Below are 23,573 nucleotides of genomic sequence, written 5' to 3'. Positions count from 1 at the left end.
GTTTGACACCTTTTGATGAAAAGAAAGAAGAGATGGACAAGTGAGTGACACCAATGTATAGCAAATGCAAGACAGACACAAGAACACAAAAGCAGTGAGTTGTGGCACAAAGGGTTGTCTATTTGCAGGGATGAAATAGCACAGAAAGCAGAGTGATAATAAATGAGATGCATATTAAATTATTGGTACAATAGCACTGTTAGTAGTAATGCACAGACACACTCATCTAATACCTGTCTAAATTTATCCAGTGGGCAAAAGTATGCTTTTTCTCACTGCACAAATGTACACTAATTTATGATACAAATGCTTGATTTTCATTTCCCACATGCACAAATGTAAATCAAGAATAACTTTATATAAATAAAGTTATGCTAATACAAGCTGATATAAGAAAAAAAGATCTAGAAACCCCTTTTCTTTTTAATGTTTCTCTGTTATTTTTGTCTTTTTATTTATTACAAATCACATACTTGAGTTTCTGATTTTTTTTTTTTTGCTCAAAAGAACAAAAAGAAAGCATGTGAAAGTTTTACAATGGTGAAAGAAGTCAGAGACTTGCTGAGAGTAATACAATAACTGCAAAGATTTCATAAATACCAATAGCCTTTTTTGTTTCTGTTATTCACATCAGGGCTAGAGTTTTTGCATGGAAGAGCTGGGTATTCAGGACTGATTATGTGTGTCCACTGTATTGTCTGAGGAAGAAGGAAACAAAGGTGGAAGGAAGGAAGAAAAGAAAGAAAGCGGGAGAGAAGGAGAGGAGAGGGGGGAAAGGAGGGAGAAAGAGAGGGAAGGAGTGAGGGAGGGAGTGAGGAAGGAGGGAAAGAGGAAAGGAGGGAAGGAGGTAAGAGGGGGAGGAAATCCTCAGTTCCAAATATTTCCACTCTTCAAATTCTATTACTTTCTCCAGTGCTCAGTATTTTCTAAATCTGAGTTTTCCTGAGTGATGATTTTGTCCAGATATTTTTAGATGAGTTATTTTAAAAATGCTGCTTGTAGCATACAAGTCTACACGTGCTGAACACTTTTCATGCCTACAAATGTCAAATGGAAATAAAAGGTGTTTCTTAATTTAAGGAACCAAATCATCAGATGAGGATTACTATGTTTCCTGTATTGTTTTCTATTTTTTTTTTAATCCTTTCCTTAAATGAAACTTAGAAGACATTTCCTGTAAAAATTATCATAATCATTTGTACTCAGTAGATACCATTGAATGTAATTAGAATAAAGCTGGTTGATAATAATATCAACCATAATGAATTCACCACAAGATGCAGCTGTGCCGTATCTGAAGCAGTTGGTAAAATTGTGCTGAAAAAAAAAAATTGCCACAGATGTAATTAAACAGTTCACACCCATTCATCCATTCCCCAATTAAGTGACCTACAAGAAGTGCCTATTTGTGCTGTTGAAAGAGAAAAGAACCAGTTACTCTAGCTATCTTTCACTGTACTGTTTATCACAACTTTAAAAAAATTTAAATAGAAATACCTGGCTGTGCAAATCCAGCCATAAATGACAGTCATGATAGTAATGATGTCATAAAAGTCTCTTTACCTGAGTTTTTCTCTGGGCTGTTTTTCACCTGATTAGCTGCATGGGTTTAGTCCCATTAAAATGAGGCTGACACTTCAAAACAAAATAAATTGTTTGAAATTGGGATTGTTAAAATGTGACAGTGCCAGCAGGAAATCAACACTGGTAATACTGAAGTCCTGTAAAGGGCAAAAAGTAAAAACGTGAAAGGTGATACTCTTTTTGTTATGGCATATCTAACATTTTTAAGCTCCTAGAAGCTGGTTCATAACATTTTGTCTGGTTATAATTTACCATCCAAACTTGAAACATAACTGCAGCATAATAGTTTTCTTAGATTTCTTAGCAACTGGCATTTTTCAATGGCAAATACTGGCCTTTTTCAACCCTTGGAGTATTTGCAAAACAGTTTAACTAGATCAAAGGTAGTAAAAAATCCCATTCTTCAAAACCTCCCCATGGTTTGGTAAGAAGAGATCGCCACCAGGCAGATATTTTTCAATACACAGATTTTACATCAATCGCTAATCTGAAAGGGGGAATATTCCTATCCTTTCATCTGGTAATAAGGAAGGATGTCATGTCATTTTAGAGTCTCAAAGGAAAAGAAAGGAAGGTCGAGGCTTTCTGGCTTCCTAAATCATCCTTCTCTCCCTATACCTTGGTGTGCCATATTTAATAATAATGTTCCCTAATGAGAAAGCATTCCTTACAAACTTAATGTGATTCACAGTCTAGTGCAGACACTCCTTGTAACACTTCTCTCTGAAAGATGCACTTACAGATCTCTGTTTTCAAAAGAGCTCAGCACATCACAAATTGATGAGCCTAAATTTTCAAAAAGATTCAGTTCCAATTTGATCTCCGCAGAGGAGTGCCAGATTTTCAGAAGAGCACAATACCCAACAGTTCAGCTCCTATTGTCATAAGCACAGCCTAGATTTTTAGGTTATTTTAAAATGTGAATTCCTCTGAAAATGTAGTTGCTAATTTTAACTCCTCACTGGGACAATTTCATCCCACAGTTGATTCCCATCTGTTATTGCCAAGCTTTTATTTTAGAGGAAATGAGAAAATAGCATTCTGTGGCTTAAATGGATATTCATAAAACAAAATGAAAAAAAAAATTTTTTTAAAAATTAAATCTCTTCCTAAATGGAAATAAAGTCCCTTGGTAATCTGATTTTGAGGTATTTTTCATTCAGAAGCTCTGAGGTCCTGAACTTACAAAAGGAAGTGAAAGGCTTCTCTCAGTCCTTACGGGTGTTCATTTGGATTATGCCAGGTCCCTGATTGAAATGGTATCTTGTTTTCTGGTCAGCTTTGTTTATGGGCTTTCTATAGCAGCACAGGAGAAAATGCCCCATTTAATCTGATAGATTTCACCTTCTCAATCCCAGATAGTGTGATACATAAATCAGGAGTGTTGTAATGGCCATTTTAAGCCAACAGTATTTTTTGAAAGCCTCTTCCCTTCTGTTGCAATAATTCTAAAACTTTCCAAAGGGAAGACAGAGATACCCAGCAGCTAATGAATGACAGTTCTTCGGGTTTATCAGGGTGCCCAGGAGTGCTCCCAGACATGTCTTCACCTCTCCTCACCTGCACATACCCTCCTACACCCCCTGCGAACTTCCCCCTTGGATATTTTGAAGAACCTTGCTACCATCCATCATAAAGAGGGTCGTGATACACTGGAATAAGTTGCCCAAGGATGTTGTGGATGCCCCATCCCTGGAAGCATTCAAGTTCAGGCTGAATGTGGCTCTGGGCAGTGTGGTCTAGTGGTTGGCAACGCCACCTATGGCAAGAGGGTTGAAACTAGATGATCACTTTGGTCTTTTTCAACCCAGGCCATTCTATGATTCTATGATAAATCTATCTAAGATGAGTCTATTTTGCCCATGATGGTAACTGAGTGAGAGATCTCCTTGTTCTTACCTCAACCTGCGAGCAATTTTTTCAATGCATTTTCTCTTGCTGTCCTTTTTAGGAGAGGGAGTCAGAGAGCAGTGGGGTGGTGCTGAGCTACTTGCTGGTATTAAATCAACTACTTGGGAATGGTTTGCAGGCTAACTTTATAAGTGTGGTATATATATTTTTTTAAATATCATTTCAATTATTTTAATAGTAAAACAAATTTTCCCCTGAACTGTCCTGGTTTCCCCTGAAAAAGCTTGCTTGGCTTTTGACCTGGAGTAGACATTGGTATTATGTCTTCATATAATAGATTTCCTTTTTGCTCATCGCTGGGAAAGAGTACTATTCAAATATTCTCTAAGAGAATACTATTTAAGTAAGCATCAAAATATCCTCTCTTCAAGAAATTTACATGCTATTCTTGATGATAACTAACAGGCTGTAGTATCTACTCCAGACTTACATATGTACATTTCCATATCCATATAGCCATATTTGGATATTCATTAAATATCTTATATGTCTTAGAGAAAAAACTATCAACATTATTTACATTATGTAATGGAATTTGGCAAAAACAATCATTCTGAACCCCCCAAAATCATCTCTAAATAAGTAAGATTCAGGAACAAGTGCAACTGATCATCAGTTTTACTAGGATATATCTGCAGATGTTTTATTTAGAATCATAGAATCACTCAGGTTGGAAAAGACCTTAAAGATCATCAAGTCCAACCATAACCTACCATAACAACCCTGCAATAAATCATGTCTCATTTCTTTTTCCCTAAGAATAAACTAAATACAGTTTTATATTTCAGGCTTTGAAATTTTCATGAAATAGGGATGAATGAATTGCTAAGAAGAATGGGAGCTATTCAATTAAAAACATATTTTATAATTCAAAGAGGAAAAAAAAATCTCTCCCTAATCTCTCAAAGGCAAAGTTACTGAGTAGCAGAGAAAAATGCTAATAGGATTTCACAGAAATTTTGACAATTTAAATAGTTTATTTTCATTGCTCTTGGAACACATTCATAGTAATGGTGGCATATATTTTCAAGTTTCAATTTTACTATCACACAGCTTTAAAGGAGACTAAGAAGTATTTGTAAAAATCTCAATACCTGAACTGCAGTTACTCCACTAAGGTATAGCAGAAATGAACCTGAATTAAACTATGTTTCCATCAGGACACAGAATGTGTCAGTCAGTTTGATTGATACAAAACAGGAGAAATTCCCAAGAAATGAATGGGACAGCATGGATGTAGATCCAGCTTAGATTCTGTGCTGCCAGAAATATATTTAGAGTCATGTGGAAAGTATATGAAAGAATACAGCCACACAAATGACCAAAAATGAGTTAGCATTCACTGACAGAACTGCCATCATTAATCAGGCGTGCGCTTTTGCCCATTCCAATTAAGAGGTCATTGGGTTAATCCTCAGTACAGAAGATTCATTTCACTTGTGTTCAATATACGTCAGTAACACCTTTTAATAAATTAATTCTCTTCTTGGAAAGTGGTGTTAAGAAAAGTGTTTTATACAAGACAATGGATTTAAGATTTTTTTTCCACTTTGTACTTTATCCTTTTGAGTCTGAAATTCATCCCTTCTTACTGTATAATGGGCAAGATAGCTATTTTCATTAACAATCTCACAAGAAAGAAGTAATGGGTACCACAGCTAAACATAAGGTGGGGACTGACGTCTGAAAGAATGTACTTAGCAAATAGCTATCAGTGTTTTTCTGTCAAGTGAGGAAGATGAAACCAGGGAGATTCTGCAAGTTGTGTCTGGATCTATCAGTATTTGATGTTTTAGTCTTTATCAGAATTGTTAATTTTATTAATTTTTTATTTTAAATAAAAATAATTTTAATTAAAATTTTATTATGAATTTTACTAATCATAGAACCACAAAATGGCATTATAGGATATGCCTAATAAATCCTCAGACAACAGATAATTGAGGGACTGGCTGCTGTTTGATTGGAGACAGGCTTAGAATTCAAAATAACCTTAACAAATTGGAGTGAAAGCAGGAGGGAGTTAGATTAGGACCTGATGAAAACTATATCATGACCACGGGAAAAATAAATGTAGTTGAGGAGAAATCACCTGCAGACCAATAGAGAAAACTTAAGATGTGGCACACATCCAGGCACTGCCATTGTTTCTCTTCCTGTGCGGCCATGAGGGATTTTCCCGTTTCTAGTTCTCTCCTTCTCTTGATGTTCAGATATGAGCCCTCCCAACTAATCTTAATGTGTGTGAATTTAATAACCTTCATGAAACATGGGATGTTGCTCCTATACACTACCCTTTTACCACAGTATTGACTCCCTGGCCAGTTCAAGCTGAAATAAATCATACTTGCTGCCAGAAGGGGAAAACTGCTGTGGTTCCTGCATTTGGCTGTTGCTCCGACACCTCAGTTAGGACAGCAAAGTTTGTATGGTTCTTCAGCCTACCAGTTCTTTCACTCTTCAAGCTTAGTTTTTGAATAAAATCACTCCCATATGTTGACTTTGAGAGAGGAGGACACTATTGGTGGTGGAAAGCTGGAGACAAAACTTCAGCATGAAAGTAGACTAAATCATCCTCAGCCACATGTGTGTCTCATCCTGAGAAAGAACAATTAAGTCTTTAAGACATGGCAAGAGCCTTCAGATACACGAGATGCTAAAGAAAATCGAGGAATAGTATCTCCATGTTTTAGCAAGTGTGACTTGCATTAGCTAAATTCAAATACTAAGGGTGAGGAAGCATTGAAACAGACTACCTGAGAGTTTCACAGTTCCTCCAGCTTTGGAGACCTTTCTAAATGGTTGAGATGAGAATGTATTGCAATCACCATAGATGCAGTTCAGCCCTGTCCTTGGAAAAGAGGTAGAGTTTTAGCAGCTTTTGGTTTTGCAGCTGCTACAGCTGGAAAAAGAATCGTGGTGTTAGGAAGAATATCATGGAGAAATGGAAAGAAACAAACAGAAAAGGAATGTTCACCCACATTCAAAGAATCAGGCATACAATGAAAGACTCCACAAAGAAGGGATCTCCAGAAAGAGATACTTTCTCAGTTGTAGTCAGCTCTTAAGTGAGGCCAGGCTCTACCCCTTCTGGTCACACAGGTGAATTGCCTTCACCTGTGCTCCCATGGCTAACCCAGTCCTTGCCTCAGGTGATCAATCAGTGGTTCAGGTAGTTTCCATGCTGCAGCTGAACAGAGATCAACTGACAGGCTCCTCTCTCCACCAGTCATTGAGTAGCCTCCAAATGCCTCTTCTCTACCATCCAATTTTCTTCACCATGTCCTGCAGGTTCCCATCTAGATAAACTCTGAGGTATTAAAGAAGGCACCCCTGCATCAAAATTCTAATTACTCCCAGTACATTCAAAGAAAAAGGAAAAGAACACTCAACTTTTTCTTTCACAATGACTTTCCCATGCTACATACCACTGTACACATATCTGATAGCAATCAGCTAGTCTGACAAAATATGTATGCTTCTGAGAATTTATTCTCAGAATATTCTCTTATATTTTCTTTTTATTCTCTTATATTATCAATAAGGCACCTTCCCCATAAAGCATACATGACCCATTTTAAATGCATTTTTCTGAAGAACAGGCAATAATACAAGTGAAATAGGCGGTGAAGCATTATTTCAAAGGAAATACCTGTGGTATTAAATCCCTTTTTTCTGTTTCCATCCAAAGCACAGTGCCTCCTGGTTCAGAGCATCACATCTATGCACCACTTTTTACAATGAGAATTGTACAAACACCATGATACTAGATGATCCCGTATAAGCTGCTAATATTTGCTGGCCCTTCTCTCCTCATCCCACTGCAAACAGTACAACAGATGTACAAAAATGTTCAATGAAGCACAGTGACAGACAGCAAGAAAAAGAGAGGCTAATTAAATCAGAAGGCGATGAGATTAGGATTTACACTAATAAAAACACAATAAAGTAACTAAAAGACTATATACTGAGCATGGTTTAGGTATATTCTGCTGCTCCCTCATATACAAAATTACTAAGGTGTTTGATTAAATATAAAGGCAAGACTTTAAAAGCTATTGATATAAGGCAACAACTAAACCCTGAAGACAAAAAGATTCTTGCCCTTTTGCCTTTTCCTGTACTATCCTGGGTCAACATTTTTAGTGGAGTTAGGCCCATTGCTCAGTGTAAAAAATTATCAAAACATCAGTAAAATAGCAGACTTAAGTACCTTGCTGAAATGTGAATGCAGATGGATTGAAGATCTGAGCTTAGATGAATGTTTCCTTAAAAGAGAAAAGGAAAATGAGACATCTAAAGATGTTGGCTATTCCTGATTGACTAACAAAAGAAATAATGATAAAAATGTAACTTTACTGAACATTTTGCAAAGTAATGCTATCAAAGCAAAGTATATGCACAAAATCATGGGGATTACTGGCTTCAGTTTGTACTGCTGAAATGTAAAGACTAAAAGAGCAATATTCTATTGAATTTCAGAAGATCACTTCTATACTCTCTCTAATTTTTATGATAATTACTTACGTTTCAAATACAGAAAATCTACTTGGCAAGCAAGGCTGATCTTTTTTTAAAGATCACTGAAATAATTAGACTTAGAAGCCTGAGTAAATCTGATTAAAGCCAGTAACGAATTTTGAAGTGTGGATTTAGCCATCCTCTATCAAACTCATGGGGTCTTTCAGAGAAGTTGTTGGCTTCTGCCATTCTGTTATTCTGTAGTTCCTTTCAGAATAACAATCCCAAACCATGTCAGAAAGTACTTCTACTTTTTGAGTGCTGAGTTTTTATCTGTTATATATCTGACCATATTATACATAACTAGCCACTGAAAGGAGGAGGAATGGAAAACACATCAGGACTACAGGCTGAAGAGCAGCTCCTCCTCAGCTGTTCATTCTCATGTTCCTGACCAAGTTCTCCAGACTGGACACATGATGGTGAGGTAAAGAATTTGTTCATGGAATTAAGCAGTAAATAAACTAAGATTATTTTTTTCTGAGGACATGTGCCATGTCCCCTACTTTTTCTTGCTGCCCATCCTCTTTCCTCTCCTATTCCCTGCTTGATGTGCTTGATACCATATGACATGACTGTGTATGTGCTAATGGATCAGTCAACTCGTGCATGCTGACTGACCAGCTGGCTGATGTCTCTTAGGAGGTGTCTTAGGAAGAAGCTGAACTGTAACTGTCTTTGCCCCTCCTGGGGCACTAATCTGGACTTTTGTTTCCCACCTTGCCCTTTGCTTGCAGCTACCAGCTAGAAGAAGACAGCCAAGTTCTTCCCCTCTCTCTTTTGTCACAGCTAGATTCAGGTCCCTTTTTGTGAGTAGCTGCCAGTTTCTTACAGTATACATATGAAATAAATATCTTTGAGCCTCTGACCATCTGCCAGAACAGGCCAAAAATTGAATGAAAACTAACAGGTAGGTTGCATGGTCAAATATGATTCAAGTTCTTCAGAGTTAGGATGACAGGACGTAGAAAAATAGGAATAAACATTTATTTTCAAAATTAATGCTCAAAATGCCAAACAAAACCTGATTTTTGGGTGACATCATCCGTTACCATCTGTCAAATGAGTCATTGCAACCACCTAGGGACACAGAGTCACCATGTCCCAACTGTGAAAATAAAGCTCATTAGCCAAAACCTCAGTATGGCTCTGTAAACAAGTACCTTTGCAGATTTGGCTCTTTTGAGTTCAAAATCATCTTTTCTTAGGCAATTACAATTTTCCTCTCTTTTGAGAAGCAGATTTATTCAGCTCCAAATATTTTTGACAAAAAGTTAGCTTTTGGCTAACTTTGGCTAATATATGATTTGCAGCACATGACCCTATCCCTACTTCCCAGGGTGATATACGGTCTTAGCTAAGAAAAACGAAAAATCCCAAAGATGATCTCAATGGACAAAAGAAACACAGGAAGTATGTTAGTTTTCTAAAAGCACTATTCTGAAAAGCCTCACATTTTCCTTGCTTTCAACAGATAATTTATTTAACTGTGAGTCTCCTAATATTAGACCACTAAAACTTCTGGAACATTTGCCACCACTGACTCCTCTGGACTAACAGCATAGAAACATTCAGCAGCAACAAGATGTGAAGCAGAGTAACAAAAGTACAATAACAAGGATTGAAATAAGATTTTAATAAGCATAGTTAAATGTAGCATAGATCCTGGGCTGGTGGTTTTATGCATATGATATTAATCAGAAATTCTGAAGCCTAGAGAACCTGTAATAGTCCTTTAATGTCCATTATGTTGTAGATGGAATATGCTGCTTTTATTGCAATTAAACAAGCCTTGATGCTTAACTAGTTTGCAACTTGCCTTATGATTTTCTGTGCAGCATACAAGAGCAGGCTGACAGTATTTCCCACTGTCATTCATACTACACAGCTGTATATTGACAAGGTGCTCAGAAATATCTGTCTGTCTACTCCTCAGATACTTTTTCTGTTTTGTTCCTTAGTTTTCACTCACTGATTCAATGCTCACTATTACTCTAATATTGTAAAATTCCAGTGAACGGAAGACTGAATCCAGAGAAGCATAGTGCTTTTTAGTCCTAAATCAGCAGCAGCCTCACAAATACCATGATCATCACTTGGCTTATTTGATATTCTACACAGCAAGCCTGATTTTAGTCCTCTACTAGAAAGCTAGTACTTCTGGATTCCCATGTGAGTAAGTGTCTACTCCTCTTCCTCTTCACTTAAATGGATATGGACTACAGTAAAGGTATAAAAAAAAATCAAATGAGAAAAGGCATTACTAGCAGGAATATGCAAGGAAGCATCTGTACTTTAAAGAATTGAGGCTAAATTCACAGGCAGGGTATTGATGATTAACAGAGATAGTGACTGAGAATAAAAGACAATTTAAGACAAGGTTTGTCTGTGTCTGGAGAACAGCAAGAGTACCTGCTCCAGAAAGATAAAATGGAAAGAAAATACATTCTTCTTCCCCTTCTTGCATGAAGAGTGGTGAAAACGGATACAAATGTAAGAAAACACAGTACAAACCAACACGAAGACTTGATTTAACACACAGTCTTGAAGTTTTTTGCTTGGATGATGCTATTAAAAACCTCCATAATCAATGAATTTCATTTCTGCTGAGGAAAAGAGGGAGCCTGAAACCATCAGCAGTTTCTGAAGTACATGCAAACAGCAAACAAGTCAGTGATTCATTCAACAAATAACCTGACTTCTTAAAGATTCTCTTCTAAGTCGAGCTAGCCTGCTTGAGAAAGCAGCATCACTGTGCTCATGATGAAAACCTCTGCTTTTTCAGCAGGATCAGATGTAGCCAGAGTTCTGGCATCACGCTGGAGGTGACCTGCAGCAGTACAGCAGGTGACAAGCCTCCACATCTCAATCCCATCTCATGCTCTGAGCTGTCTCTGTCCGGTCATCAGAGCTTTCCAGGAACCCAGAACAACCTCACCACTTTGCCTCGAACCTTCTTTATCTTTGCTGCAGATTAGTTGCCGTGTGTGTGTGTGTCGTTTGTTTGCTTGTTTTTGCTTTTGTTTGGTTTAGTTAAACATGTAAAACCTGCAATTGCTTTTGTGCAGTGAGGTTTCTTTTCCCCACAGCAGTCCCAGATAACAAAGGCACCATCTGTAAAGCAATAGATTAAATAAGTGGCTTCAGCTTTCTTTTTATCATATGAATAGATACAGTGCTAGTCACAGTAGGCAGGGACTTAATAGCAGGACATAAGGGACTCACACACTGACATACAGCTTTGTGTCAGTGTGCTTCTATAAGCTGTGCAGAGAGAGAATGTACTAGCTGTGTCGAAACAAAAGCAAGTATGAAAATGGTGAAGATTACTCAAATTTTCTTAGCTATGACTCCCAGGAAAATAGTGAAAACATGTATGTTTGAAAGAAAACAGTCTTCTGTAGATGAGCAGCTTTTAAAACCAAAAGGAACTCCATTATTGCCATTACCTCTTTATGGGAACCCATGTTCAGATAAAAGTTTGTCCAGCAAAATGCAGATAAAGTCAGGAGAAGCAGCTCTGAGCACCCTGATGCAGCTGTTGGTAACCCTGATTGTTGCAGGTTATCTGGATTAGGTGACTTTTAAGTGTTCCTTCCAACTTCAAAGATTCTATGATTCTATGAGATAAAGAGCTAGTGGTTAGCCTGACACTAGTTGAGAATCTGATGTACGGATATCATGCAGTATTTGGATATCCCAAGCTGAATAATTTCTCTGATAATAGAAACCACAAACTTACTCTTGTGTGTTGTGGACTCTGGAAGAGAGAATCTTGTGAATTTTGGATCTGTTTTCAGGATGACAGGTAGGATGGGCTTATTTTTCAGATCGTAATGTCAGTTTAAAAAGTTAGTTGAAAAAGAAACACATTTGTCACTGCCCCACAGGATGTGACTGATCAACCCTGCCCTGCTGGGCTTTCAAAATAGGAAAGTTTTACCTCTTTTCAGGAAGGAAAGGAGTCTGACAGAGATAATAATAATCAAGGTGGCAGCTCTGCTCAAGCTGCAGGAGAAGAAAAGAATCAGACAGTCACAGGTGGCCCAACAGCATGATTTGTTCAGACATCTCCAAATCTTTCCTTAAGATTTACATTGTGATGCTGACCTACATGGCAAAGCAATTTCTCCGTAGAGGAAGAGAGAAGATGATACCTCTGACAAAGTCAGGCAAACTTCCCTGTACTCACAGCAAGTGATAGACCCTCCAAGCACCAACAGGATGCATGGACAGACACACATTCCTGGGCTACTCTGAGGCAGTAAATTTTTGTCTGCATTTCTTTTATCTGCCTGAGAAAAATAGCCCATTCATGCAGAGTAAAACTGAATGCCTGCTTCTCTCCTCTCTCTCTCTGGTGTCTGCTGCACACCTGTCAGCAGCATTCACCAAGGGCATTAGGCAGCTTCTCAAATCCCCAGTGGAACTAGCAATGAAACTAGATTGAGGATTACAGTCTGAATTGTGTAATTTATTTCTAACACTATGTGCATCTTAGTGAAAACAGTTCTTGAATGGGATTCACACAAATAGCGAACAGCAGCATGCAAAAAATGGGAAGAGCTACATGACTGATGGAATGAATGCCCTGCAGTGTTCCCTCAGAATGGAAAGGGCCTAAAAAATTAGAATACATAGAAATATACAAACAGATAAAAAGCAGTTACCAAGAGAATGAGGTGGTGCACTGAAGAATGAAACCAACACATGCTGGCTTGCATTCATATATCATATTTAGGAAACTGACTTTCCTCCTCAGATCACTGCTGCTGTTTTGTTCTTAGGCCCTGGCTTGCTCCAATTTATAAGAGGAAGATGAGATTCTTTCAATATCTGCATACCCAGCTTGAGATTAAGAAACAATGGTTCAAATGTTGGTCCAACCAGTTTATTATAAATCCTAATCAGGGAGACGGGGAAAGGAAGGAGGGTGATAGAAAAGATAGGAAAGAAGCAAGAATTGCATAAAGCGGAGATAGTCACCACCAGGATCCAGCAGCGGTCCCGGTGCTCAACGTTTCGAAGGTCCGAGGCAAAAGCAGTGGGGGGGAGAGCAGCAGCGTGGCCGGCCTTGGGCAGCAAGCAGGTGGCAGGAAGAAGTCGCAGAGCCAATCCGGGAGGAAGCAGCAGGACTCAGGCAGCAGGCCCAGGAGAGTCCGTCAGCATGCAGGAATTCCATGGTGAGGAATCTGATGGCAGACACCTTTATTCTTCTTCAGCATCGTGGTGGTGCGCAGAGCAAGTCCAGGAGGGAGAGAGGCAGGTTGTGAGGCTTCTCATGGCAGAAACCTCTTCATGAGGAATCTCTTGCAAGAAAACTCTACCTCATGATTGTAGGTCCCCATTTTATCCTTATTCTACTGCCATCATGGCATTCCTGGGCGCTTGGGTGAGACTTACGTGCAGCACCACCTGAGATGGCCATCTTCCTCGAGATAAGCCCACACAAAAGACTGCTACACGGCCATTAAGATGCAGCTTATCTTTCTCTCACTGACCATGGCCTGGTCCATTTGTATCCCTCAAAGGATTTCACAACCCTTGCCCAGAACTTGTCCATCAGCGCCCTCAAAACAAAGGATTTCTCAACCCTTGCCCAGGACTTGCTTGGACTTGTTCATCTCTCTCCCCAGTAAGCTTTGAGACAATGATGCAAAAGAATAATCACTTAGAGGCCCGTCCCAGATCTCCCTACCCTTCCACCCTTCTCCCGTTTTTCCTTTCCTAGGATGTGGGTCTGTGGGTCCCCTGTGCCCGTTAGTCACAGAAATGGGCTGAACTGGCCTATAAACCGTCGATCCGCCCCCGTCCCCGCCCCTTTTTTTCCAGGCCGTTGGGCCTGCGGGCATGCTGTCCCCCGTCACGGACACAGATAGATGTAAAGATAACTCCACGGCAACCATCTGGGAAGGTGCTGGGGAGAAGAGAACCCCATGGTCTCAGCTCCTAACACTGCCCACCACAGGACAAGCAGAGAAAACTGGAGCCAACATGTGGGAAGTATATTTAAGGTTTATTTTTTTTGCCACTTGGAACCACAACCATGACGCCAGGATGGGACATGGCTGATTCCGCGCTGTCTTTGGGACTGGTTGTGGGGATGTCTTCTCTGATGCTGGAACCGGGAGTGGCTTTGTGTCTGGGCTGGTCCACCGAAGGATGAAGGCAGCATAGGTGGACTCTTTTCAAGGTTGATTTTCTTTGCCGCTTGGGACCACAGCCGTCACGTGGGGATGGGACGCGGCGGCATCAGCGCCGTCTTCGGGACTGGCTGTGGGGACGCCTTCCCTGATGGTTTGCCCGGGAGCGGCTTCGTGCCCGGGCTGGCCCCCGCTGCCTGGACCGGCTGCCACGGTCTCGTCGGGGCCGGCTGCGGGAAGTTGAAGCGCGACGCCCCACTGGGGATCGGCTTCGAGTGCGGGCCCGCCCTCGTTGCCTGGATTGTCTGGTGCGTGCAGGCAGAGGGGAAGCCCTCGAGGACCTCGGTGCTGCTGGTGTGGCCGAGGTGCGGGTGCTGCGTGGAGCACCTTGGGCTGTTGTATGGCTCCCAGCATGACGCCTTCGGGGCTGACTGTGGGAGCCTGAGGCCCGACCTTGCAGCGGGGAGCGGCTTCTTGTGCGGCCGGTCCCCCGCTGCCTGGCACGCTGTGTGGGAGCAGGTGCCGAGGAGGTTCTGGAGGACCGCGCGGTCCCCCGTCTGCTGGGGCTCTGGGCACCGGTCTCAGCACCTGCAGCTGGTGCCCGTCTCCTCCCACCACGTCCTCGGCGCTGCTGAGGGGTGTCCTGCTCCTCAGATGGGCTTGGGTGGGTTGCCCTCTGCTCTGTTGCAGGCACTCTGGGCTGCACGCTGAGCTCGGGCAGCTGGGAGCTGCAGGATGGGCCCGTTGCTGCCTGGCTGGTGGGGCCAGAACTGGTGTTTTCAGGCGCCGGAAAGCTGTGGGATGGCCCCTGTACCATTGGGCTGGAAGTGCTGGGGCTGGCAGGATCAGAGTTGGGGCGGGAGGCTGTAAGGAGAGACAAGAAGGTCAGCAGGATGAACATGCATCCCCACGGCAGGACAGGCTGCCATCCTTCCTGGGGCAGAGAGACCGTGGCAAGGCCGCCCTGAGCACCCGCTGCCAGGCCTTGCCTGGCCCCAGTCCCGCGCACACGGCTCTTTGCCTCTTACCGGTGCCCGCACCAGCGCAGGTGTCGCACTCCCAGCCGTTTCCGCGCATGGCCCAGAAGGAGCAGCACCAGTGCGTGCCTTCTGAGCCACAGGACCTGCAGAGCAGCAGCTGCCAGAGCCTGCGGAAGCAAACAGGTTGTGGCTGTGAGGACAAAACAAGCCAAGGCAGGGAGCAGCCGGCACAGCTCTGGTGCTCAGCCCTTGCTCCCCCCAGCCTATGGTGAGGCTGAGATCCCACGCAGAGTCCCAGAGGACTGCGGAGGTCACTCACCCCTTTTCCTCTGCCCTCTCCCTGCCTCCTCGGTAAAGGCACATGCTGGCATCGCAGCGCCTGTGCCTTTCTCGCAGCGACTGGTATGCTGCGTCGTCCCACCAAGATGGTCTCCTGCCAGAGAAGAGAGGGAATGAGATGAGTCCCCGGTGCCCCAGGCGTGAGGCAGATCCAGGGCACCCCCGTTCATCCTCCTTGAGCTCATTCCCAGCTGCTCCGTGAAGCTGAGACCGATGCTTGCAGGATGGCAAGGGGCTGGGCCTGCCGGGGCAGTTCGTGGGCAGGCACAGCACCTGTGCCTGAGCGTCTGCAGAGCCGGGCAGAAGGACACCAACCTGATTGGAATTTGGATCCCCAGCGTGGTCATTTGGGATCGGAATCGCCTTTTGCCTCCGCAGACGGGGCAGAAGAAACGCATGGTGGCAGCGTGCAGGGCGTGTTTCTGCAGGAGAAGCACAAGCGTGAGCATGAGCGTGAGCGGGGCTGGCTGCTGCTGAGCACCAGCCGTGCCCACGGGGCGAGGGGAGGACTCCTACCCTGATGCAGGCCCGGTGGAACCAGGCCTGTTTGCACACGGGGCACACCATGGTGTGGTAGGACGTGCTGTCCCCCACGGGCTCCAGGCAGATGACGCAGATGGTGTTCTGCGACGGAGCTGCCTCCGCTGCCTGCTGAGGGCGATGCTCCCAGCAGAAGGACCTGCGCAGGAGGACAGAAGGGACGGGCGTGGTGAGAAGTGCTGTGAGGAGCGCAGAGGACCAGGAAAGAGCGCCAGGCCTGGGCTCTGGCTCTGGCTCTGGCTCTGGCAGGATGCTGGGAGGTGTCGCTGCGGGTTCCTCCCTGGGAGGGACAGGGAGGAACGGCAGCTTGGCTGCTGCTGACAGCCCTTACCTGTGCTGCCCAAAGTATTGGGTGATGCACTGCCCGTCCTCGGTGCAGGGCAGATGGAAGCTGCGCTCACAGCCTGTCTCCGCGCAGCTGATGGTAGCTCCCCTCCCGCCGCAGACAAAGCAGTGCTGAAAAGAGCAGAGCGGTTCCCGTCAGCGGTGGGCTCGGGGCCTCCGCGCCTGGCCCCACTTCTCCAGGCAGGGCGCAGGGTGTGGGCACCGCTGCCTCACACTCTGCGGAGCGGCCTGGCAGATGAGGCTCGTCTGCTGTGGTGGGACTTTGTCCCGGAGCCGGTTGGAAGGGCCACGATCGCTTTCCATAAGCCCAGGCAAAACTTTGGTGCGAGCCTCTGCCGGCACCAAGCTCCCCGTTCCGTTCAGGTCCTCACCTTCTGGTCTGCCAGCTGGATGGTGCGCTGGACGGCACCAATGGAGAAGCCAAAAATTCCCCCCATTGGGCATCTCCACTCCAAAAGGCCATCGGCAAAGAACTGTAGGAGAGAAAAGAGCGGGATCTCGTGAGGCCAGCAAGGAAGGGAACGTCCCTGGCAGGAGCCCTAGCCCTTGAGGGAACTCACCAAGCAGAATTCGTGGGCACAGAGCCCACCGTTGGCAAATGTCCGCCCGCAGATGTCCGGGTTGACCTGTGCCCGGCGGCACAGCACGCACACTGGAGAGGAAGGAGAGAGCAACCGTGAGCAGTGGTGAGCACCTGGCGGAGTCAGGGCTGGAGGGGGTGGAGGGCATTGCAGAGGCCCAGCAGCACCAGCGGGCAGCCAGAGCCCAAGCTCGCCCCCTGGCCAAGGAGCAGAGGGGCCCTGCCTGCCCGCGGCGCTGGAGAGCCCCTGCCCGCCCCTTCCACCCCTTCCAGCCGCAGGCAGACCCCCAGCTGCTCTCTGCCCGGCAGTGGGGAGCCGCACGCAGGGACACGGGGCTCTCACCTGGCTCCCCAGAGTTGGGGGCCTCCTCCTTCTGTTCAGACATCATCGGCATTGACGGCAAGAAACAAGAGAGTCAAGAGAGTCCCTCCTCTCTCCGCGCCTCACCAGGCCGCAATGAGCACAGCCCCAGCCCGGCAGCCTTTGCTCTGCTCCCGGCCCCGCGGGTCACAATGGCCACCACTGTGACATCACGGTGACATCACGGTCGCCCCCTCACTGAGGGCTGAGGGCGCGGCACCCATGCGGGAGGGCGGCGGCTCCTGTGGCAGCGCAGGGCGAGGAGCCCGGTGCTGCCATCAGCAGGGAGCAAGGATGGCCTCCCTCAGGCCTTTTGTGCCGTGCCCGTGCTTGGACATCGCAGCAGAGTCTAATAAAGGGTCTGCGCGTCAACAGCACAGCCAGCATTTCTAGTGTGTGTTCTGAGTGACTTTCCACGGTCTGATGGTGGCAGGACAAGGTTTTGAGCTGAGAAAAGAGGAGATCCGGTGAACTGCGAGAGGGAATTCCTCACTCAGAGGGCTGTGAGGCCCTGGCACAGCTGCCCAGAGAAGCTGCGGGTGCGCATCCCTGCAGGCGCTCCAGGCCGGGTTGGACAGGGCCCTGCTCCAACCTGGCCTGCTGGCTGGCAGCGCTCCCACAGCAGGCACTTGGGGTTGGGTGGGTTTTATGATGCTTTCCTGTCCAAGTCTTCACACATCTAAGCTTCAACCCTTATACGGTTCCCAGAGGCAAAGTGGCATAGGCAGGCCACGATTCCTTTCAAGCCTGCGTATAAAACGAGTCAGAGAAAATTGTGAGGTTTGCTTTCTTTGACCTGCTGGCAATGGCCAGCATCCAGGGACAGGAGAGGAGCTGTTCCTTGTCCAGGGCTGCAGTCCTGGAGTCACACTGGAGCATCCCTGCTCATCCAGCCTGACCATGAGAGTCAGCTTCTCCGTGAAAGTCAGGCCAACGCTGATGGGGGAGCCCCCGCGACTAGAGAGCCGCCCTCCGTGGAGACGCTCAAGGTCTCACTGGATAGGGCTTCGGGCAGCCTGATCTAGTGGGTGGCAACCAACACACTGCAGGAGTTTGGAACTTCAGATAGAATGTAATGTCCCTTCCAACCCAAGCCATCCCAGGATCCTGTGATTCAAAACGTCTATCACCTCTGCACTGGTGAGCACCGGGTCCAGTAGGGCTTCACCTCGGGTCGGTCCGTCTAGTACCTGGAGGAGGAAATAATCCTCAGCAGACTCCAGGAATCTCCTGGATTGTCTGCCACCCATCGTGCTGCTATCCCGGCAGATATGCGTGTTGGAAATATCCAAATAATTTTCTAGGACGGTCTCTCTGATAAAGCAGATTTTATTTGCGATTGCAATGGCGGGCCTCCTGCAAGCAGGAGAAAACAGTGCTACATCTTTATCCCCTACTGCCCGACGCTTATCTCTTTCTCCCCTGGTTCCTCATTGGCTGAGTACTGCAGGTTCGTACTCTTTCGCAATGCTTCACTAATCATACAAACACCAAGTAAACACAAATCTTTGCTGCCCAAACACAAATATCTTAATTGGTTAATTGCCTTCTAACAATTGCTTTCTTACCAAACATTTGGTCGTAACTTTTGGGTGTCTGTTTTACAGCATAAGCATAAACATAGCCTCTTAATTGTTTAATTACCCCCCTAACATTTGTACCCCTTTTACACTGGGTCATTGGTCTGGTCATTCGTCTGTCCTTGCTTGCATAGAGAGAAGCTCGGAAAGAGGATAGAGGGGAGTATCTTGGAGCCTGCCTATGTCATCCTAACATTCCCACAAAGTGGGACAGTTCTGCTTTGTGTAAAGGCCCTGACTCCTCGAAAGTTTGTTACATGTATTTCGCTTCTGCCGGTCTAAGGAACAACCTTACAATACGTTTCCTAGTTCAGAATACTGTACCCACATTGTTTAGAACATCTAAAATCTATTGCAGCTTTGTGAGAAAGAATTTGTTAGGTAATTTGGTAACTATGTTTCTAAAATATGTTACTAATAGGTATATGGTATTCTTACGTTCCACATCAGCTGTTTCTAAGGATATGTTACAGCTTAATTCTCTAGATCGATTGCCCTTTTCAGTGTTCAGTGCAGAAACAACACTTTCACTTTTCACATCCGGGTGGCTGAAATCCCCCTTCAGGACAAGAGCCCACGAGCGCGACACCCCATCCAGCTGACGCAAGAAGGCCTCGTCAACAGGCTCCCCCTGATCAGGCGGCTTGTAGCAGACCCCAACCACTCGATGCCCTTTGCTGGACCGATCCCTGATTTTCACCCCCAAGCTCCTGTGGTGGTTTTGTGATTTTTCTTGTCGGTATCCCACACCATAACATCGTGGAAAGCAGTGGGCGTTAAAGAGTTCACGTTCTGGTTCTGTGGACTGCCTCTTTGGGGCATTTTGGTTCTCGGAGGGGAGGGGAGGGGAGCGGAAGGGAGGGGAGGGGAGGAGTGGCATTCCCCAGAGGACTGATCGCGCAGAGCAAGAAAGGTGGAGCTCCTGGCAGGACACCGGCCTCTCTCCCTCTCGTGGATTCTCTCCGTTTTGCAGCAGAGAAGCACGTGGTTCCCTCTGCAGTCTATAGCGTAAGGCGTCGGCTTTGGACACTCTCATTGTGTTTGATTGTACTGGATTTAGCAAACTAACGTTCTTCCTCAGGTCGTTGCTGTTGCTCTGGTTTTTTCCTCTGTTAGACCCATCTACGATCTCCCTACCCTTGCCCGCAAGTCTGCTGCCTCATTAGTCATGGGGCCGGGCCGGGCCGACCGACTGTAAACGTTCAACACTTCATTTTTTATCCTCTCCCCCCTTTTTTGGGGCCTGCAGCCCCCGTCACAGACACAGATCTAGAGATAACTCCATGACAGCTCTCAGCCTGGTCATGGCTGTTACTCAGACACAGCTCTTCGCAATCTGTCCACTTCCTAACGTAGAGGACAATGCACGCACACACACGCACGCACGCACACAAACACACCCTGTATATCCCTTCTGAAGAGCCTGTAGCCCTGAATCACAGTACGCCAGTTGTGAGATTGGTCCCACCACGTTTCCCTGATAGCAACCAGACCGTTATTTTCCAAGCACATCATGGCTTCCAGCTCCTCCTGCTTATTTCCCATGCTGCGTGCATTGGTGGAAAGGCACTTCAGTTGGGCTTTCTGGCACACTGCCTTTCTAGAGGGGCCCTCCCGCAAACCTCCAAAAGAAATCTGAAGTTCTCCCCCACAGCTTCCTAGAGGGACATGAGAAGGTTTTGGACGAGGAGTCGGCAAAATTACCTCCCCTGTGGAGTTCCCAGAAAATCCTACAGCATCCTACGGGACAGTTTGGAGGTTTTTCCCCACAGCCTCCTGGCGTGACAGCAATCCTAAGTGTTCCTTTGTCCCGCTGCACTTGGCTCTCTTCCCCCATCGGAGCTAGTATAAAACCCCAGACTACTTGCTCTACCCTAGCGAGCCTCACTGCATCCCCTTCCCGCTTCCTACCTAGTTGCAAGCCCCCTCAATGAGCCCCGCTAGCTCTTGGGCTAGGGTCCATTTCCTTCTTAGAGACAAATGACACAGGCCTGCAGCCATTAGACCGGGTGCAAGTAAATCGCCCCATGGTCGAAAAGCCCAAAGTTCCTGTGGCGGCACCAGCCTCTCAGCCGCTTATCCGTTACCTGGACACTCCGTGTCCCTCACCGCCCCAGAAAGGATAGAAGCAGTTATCAGTTGTGCTCCCACTCCCTCAACCAACAGCCCGACAGCCCTGAAGTCTTTTTTGGCAGTTTGCAGGCTTCTGTGAGCTTCTTCATGGCTGCCTGCCTGACCTGTCACTAATGGGTAGCAATCAGAGGGATGAACCAGATCAGGGAGTTTTCTAGTTGTGTCCTGGACCTGGGTCCCAGGGAGGCGGCACACCTCCCTGTGAGTCGGGTCCGGTGTGCATATGGGGCCTTCCGTTCCCATGAGGAGGGAATCACCAACAACAATAACCCTTCTGTCTGTCTTAGCAGAGGCAGCCTGGAGACTCAGAGTCGACCGCCTCTCCCTTGGCACTGTCTTAGGCCTCCCCCTTCCCGGGCCTCCCCGCTCACCTCCCCTTATATTTACAGTGCCTCGCCCACGACGCCGAGCTGGGACTGTCTTCTTCCAGTTCTCCCCGCCTCTCAGGACCCCGCTCTCTGCCCGATAGTGACAGGACATGGGGTCCATCCCCCACTTTCTGGGGGGTGTCTCCCTGGCGCGTTCCTCTCTGGCATGCCTGGGAGTTACTCCACCAGTCAATCTCTTGCTCTCGCTCCCTGATGGTCCTTAACCTCTGCACCTCCTCCTTGAGCTCTGCCACCATGCTGAGCAGATCTTCCACCTGCTCACCCCTCACACAGGTGGAGTTCCTGCCGCCCTCCCCAGCATCAGCAGGCTCAGGCACGCCCTGCAGCCGGAGGGCTGAACAGCCACATTCTTGGGCAGGGCCTCCATCTGGGTCGCCACAGTCTTTGAGGGGAACACTCGTTGCCTGGTGGAGACCGTGGTAAATCTGTGGTCTCGGAGACTGCCAGTAGGTAAGCTGGTCTCCGGAGCTAGGAGGGACAGTACTTCTGTGCCGTCCTGCACAAGCTACCACACCTGCTGCTGCAGTATGCTGTGGCTGCTGCGCATGTGCTGCCTTCTCCTCACTGCACCTGGCGGGCAGCCATGCACTGAGGCCCTCCCATAAGCTTCTCCTACGGCAAGGGGCGTGGACGCAGTTCCACTGCCCTGGCAATGCTGACACCACATCAGCCACTCTCACGAGAACTGTTGGGCTGCTCTGTTGGCTCAGGTGAGATAGTAAGCTGAAGAATACAAGATGTAAGGGGTCCGTAACATCGCTTGGTTTTGCTAACTCAAAAGGAAGTCACAAATAGCATCGCTTAGTTTAACCTTTTGCTAACTCAAGGGGAATTTATTGCTTAGGGGAGTCTAGTGCTTAGAGGAATCTATGGTTTAGTTTAACCTTTTGCTTACTCACGGGGGATTTATTTGCTGACCCAAGCATATTCTAAAAAAGGGAGCCTTCTCAAGTCAGTAGAAAGGGGCCCCTAAGGAAGCAATGGAAAGGGAAGATAAGCAGGATAAGAAATTGCTGAGGTATGCAGGGCGGGAGAAGAGCTCAAGAACTGGGACAAAGGTTGGAAGGACATGGCGAGGAAGCCGTCTGACTTCATTCCGGAACGACCACTGAATGGGGAGGAGGACGTTGAGCCTTCGTCCAATGGAAGCTAATGTGCATGCCCTGGGGAGGGGGCAGTATGTAAATGAATTCCCGGAAAAGTAATGAATATGTCAATGGGTCTTGGGTGATACTGTTGAATATGTATGGCTTGGCTTATAAATGTATCACCACTCTCTGGCGTGCAAGCCAGGAGGAGCGATGCCCCTTGCACCCGGCCTGTGGCGCAGCGCAGAAATAAACGTATCTGCTCTTATAACCTTACGTGGGTTTGAGAGTTTGATTCCGCCCATGACGGGGTTCCCCTGGTAAAGGAACTGACCAAAACCCCCCTGTACCCTGCAATGAGTCGCTGCGATTCCGTCCGGGACGGCTCTGAGGCAGCTAACCTCGGCAGTCAAGGATTATGTGAAGTATTAGATTGTGTTATCTTGCACTCCAATACCATATTTAGGAAATGGACTTTCCTCCTCAGATCGCCGCTGCCGTTTTGTTCTTAGGCCCATCTCCCATCTCCCTACCCTTCTCCCGTTTCCCCTTTCCCAGGATGTGGGTCTGTGGGTCCCCCGTGCCCGTTAGTCACAGAAACGGGCTGAACTGGCCTATAAACCGTCGATCCGCCCCCGTCCCCGCCCCTTTTTTTCCAGGCCGTTGGGCCTGCGGGCATGCTGTCCCCCGTCACGGACACAGATAGATGTAAAGATAACTCCACGGCAACCATCTGGGAAGGTGCTGGGGAGAAGAGAACCCCATGGTCTCAGCTCCTAACACTGCCCACCACAGGACAAGCAGGGAAGACTGAAGCCAACATGTGGGAAGTATATTTAAGGTTTATTTTTTTTGCCACTTGGAACCACAACCATGACGCCAGGATGGGACATGGCTGATTCCGCGCTGTCTTTGGGACTGGTTGTGGGGATGTCTTCTCTGATGCTGGAACCGGGAGTGGCTTTGTGTCTGGGCTGGTCCACCGAAGGATGAAGGCAGCATAGGTGGACTCTTTTCAAGGTTGATTTTCTTTGCCGCTTGGGACCACAGCCGTCACGTAGGGATGGAACGCGGCTGCA

The 23,573-nt window shown here is 46.4% G+C and overlaps 1 protein-coding gene across 1 annotated transcript; it reads right to left on the bottom strand.

The window, feature by feature from the left end:
* Positions 1 to 14,268: 14,268 nt before the first annotated feature.
* LOC146542265 (E3 ubiquitin-protein ligase PHF7-like) lies at positions 14,269 to 17,338 on the bottom strand. Its single transcript, XM_085213227.1, has 9 exons — positions 17,287 to 17,338; positions 16,924 to 17,015; positions 16,735 to 16,836; positions 16,350 to 16,474; positions 15,995 to 16,157; positions 15,794 to 15,900; positions 15,459 to 15,572; positions 15,188 to 15,306; positions 14,269 to 15,023 (listed from the first exon to the last, which is right to left on the bottom strand). Exons 1-9 carry the CDS (start codon positions 17,336 to 17,338, stop codon positions 14,269 to 14,271), a joined length of 1,629 nt encoding a protein of 542 aa, XP_085069353.1.
* Between the last annotated feature and the right edge of the window lie 6,235 nt (positions 17,339 to 23,573).

This window comes from Meleagris gallopavo, chromosome Z (assembly GCF_905368555.1).
Source record: "Meleagris gallopavo chromosome Z, MGAL_WU_HG_1.1, whole genome shotgun sequence".
Classification (NCBI taxonomy): domain Eukaryota; kingdom Metazoa; phylum Chordata; class Aves; order Galliformes; family Phasianidae; genus Meleagris; species Meleagris gallopavo.
The sequence above is the reverse complement of the archived record's forward strand: the minus strand, read 5'-3'. Positions and strand labels throughout refer to the sequence as shown.

Excerpts from the sequence above, each read along its gene's own strand:
- LOC146542265 (XM_085213227.1), bottom strand. The coding sequence starts at position 17,338 with ATGCCGATGATGTCTGAACAGAAGGAGGAGGCCCCCAACTCTGGGGAG. Across the intron at positions 15,901-15,994 it reads TCCACCGGGCCTGCATCAGG|AAACACGCCCTGCACGCTGC; the intron begins GTAGGAGTCCTC and ends CTTCTCCTGCAG. Across the intron at positions 15,024-15,187 it reads CTGCGCTGGTGCGGGCACCG|CCTCCCGCCCCAACTCTGAT; the intron begins GTAAGAGGCAAA and ends CTCTCCTTACAG.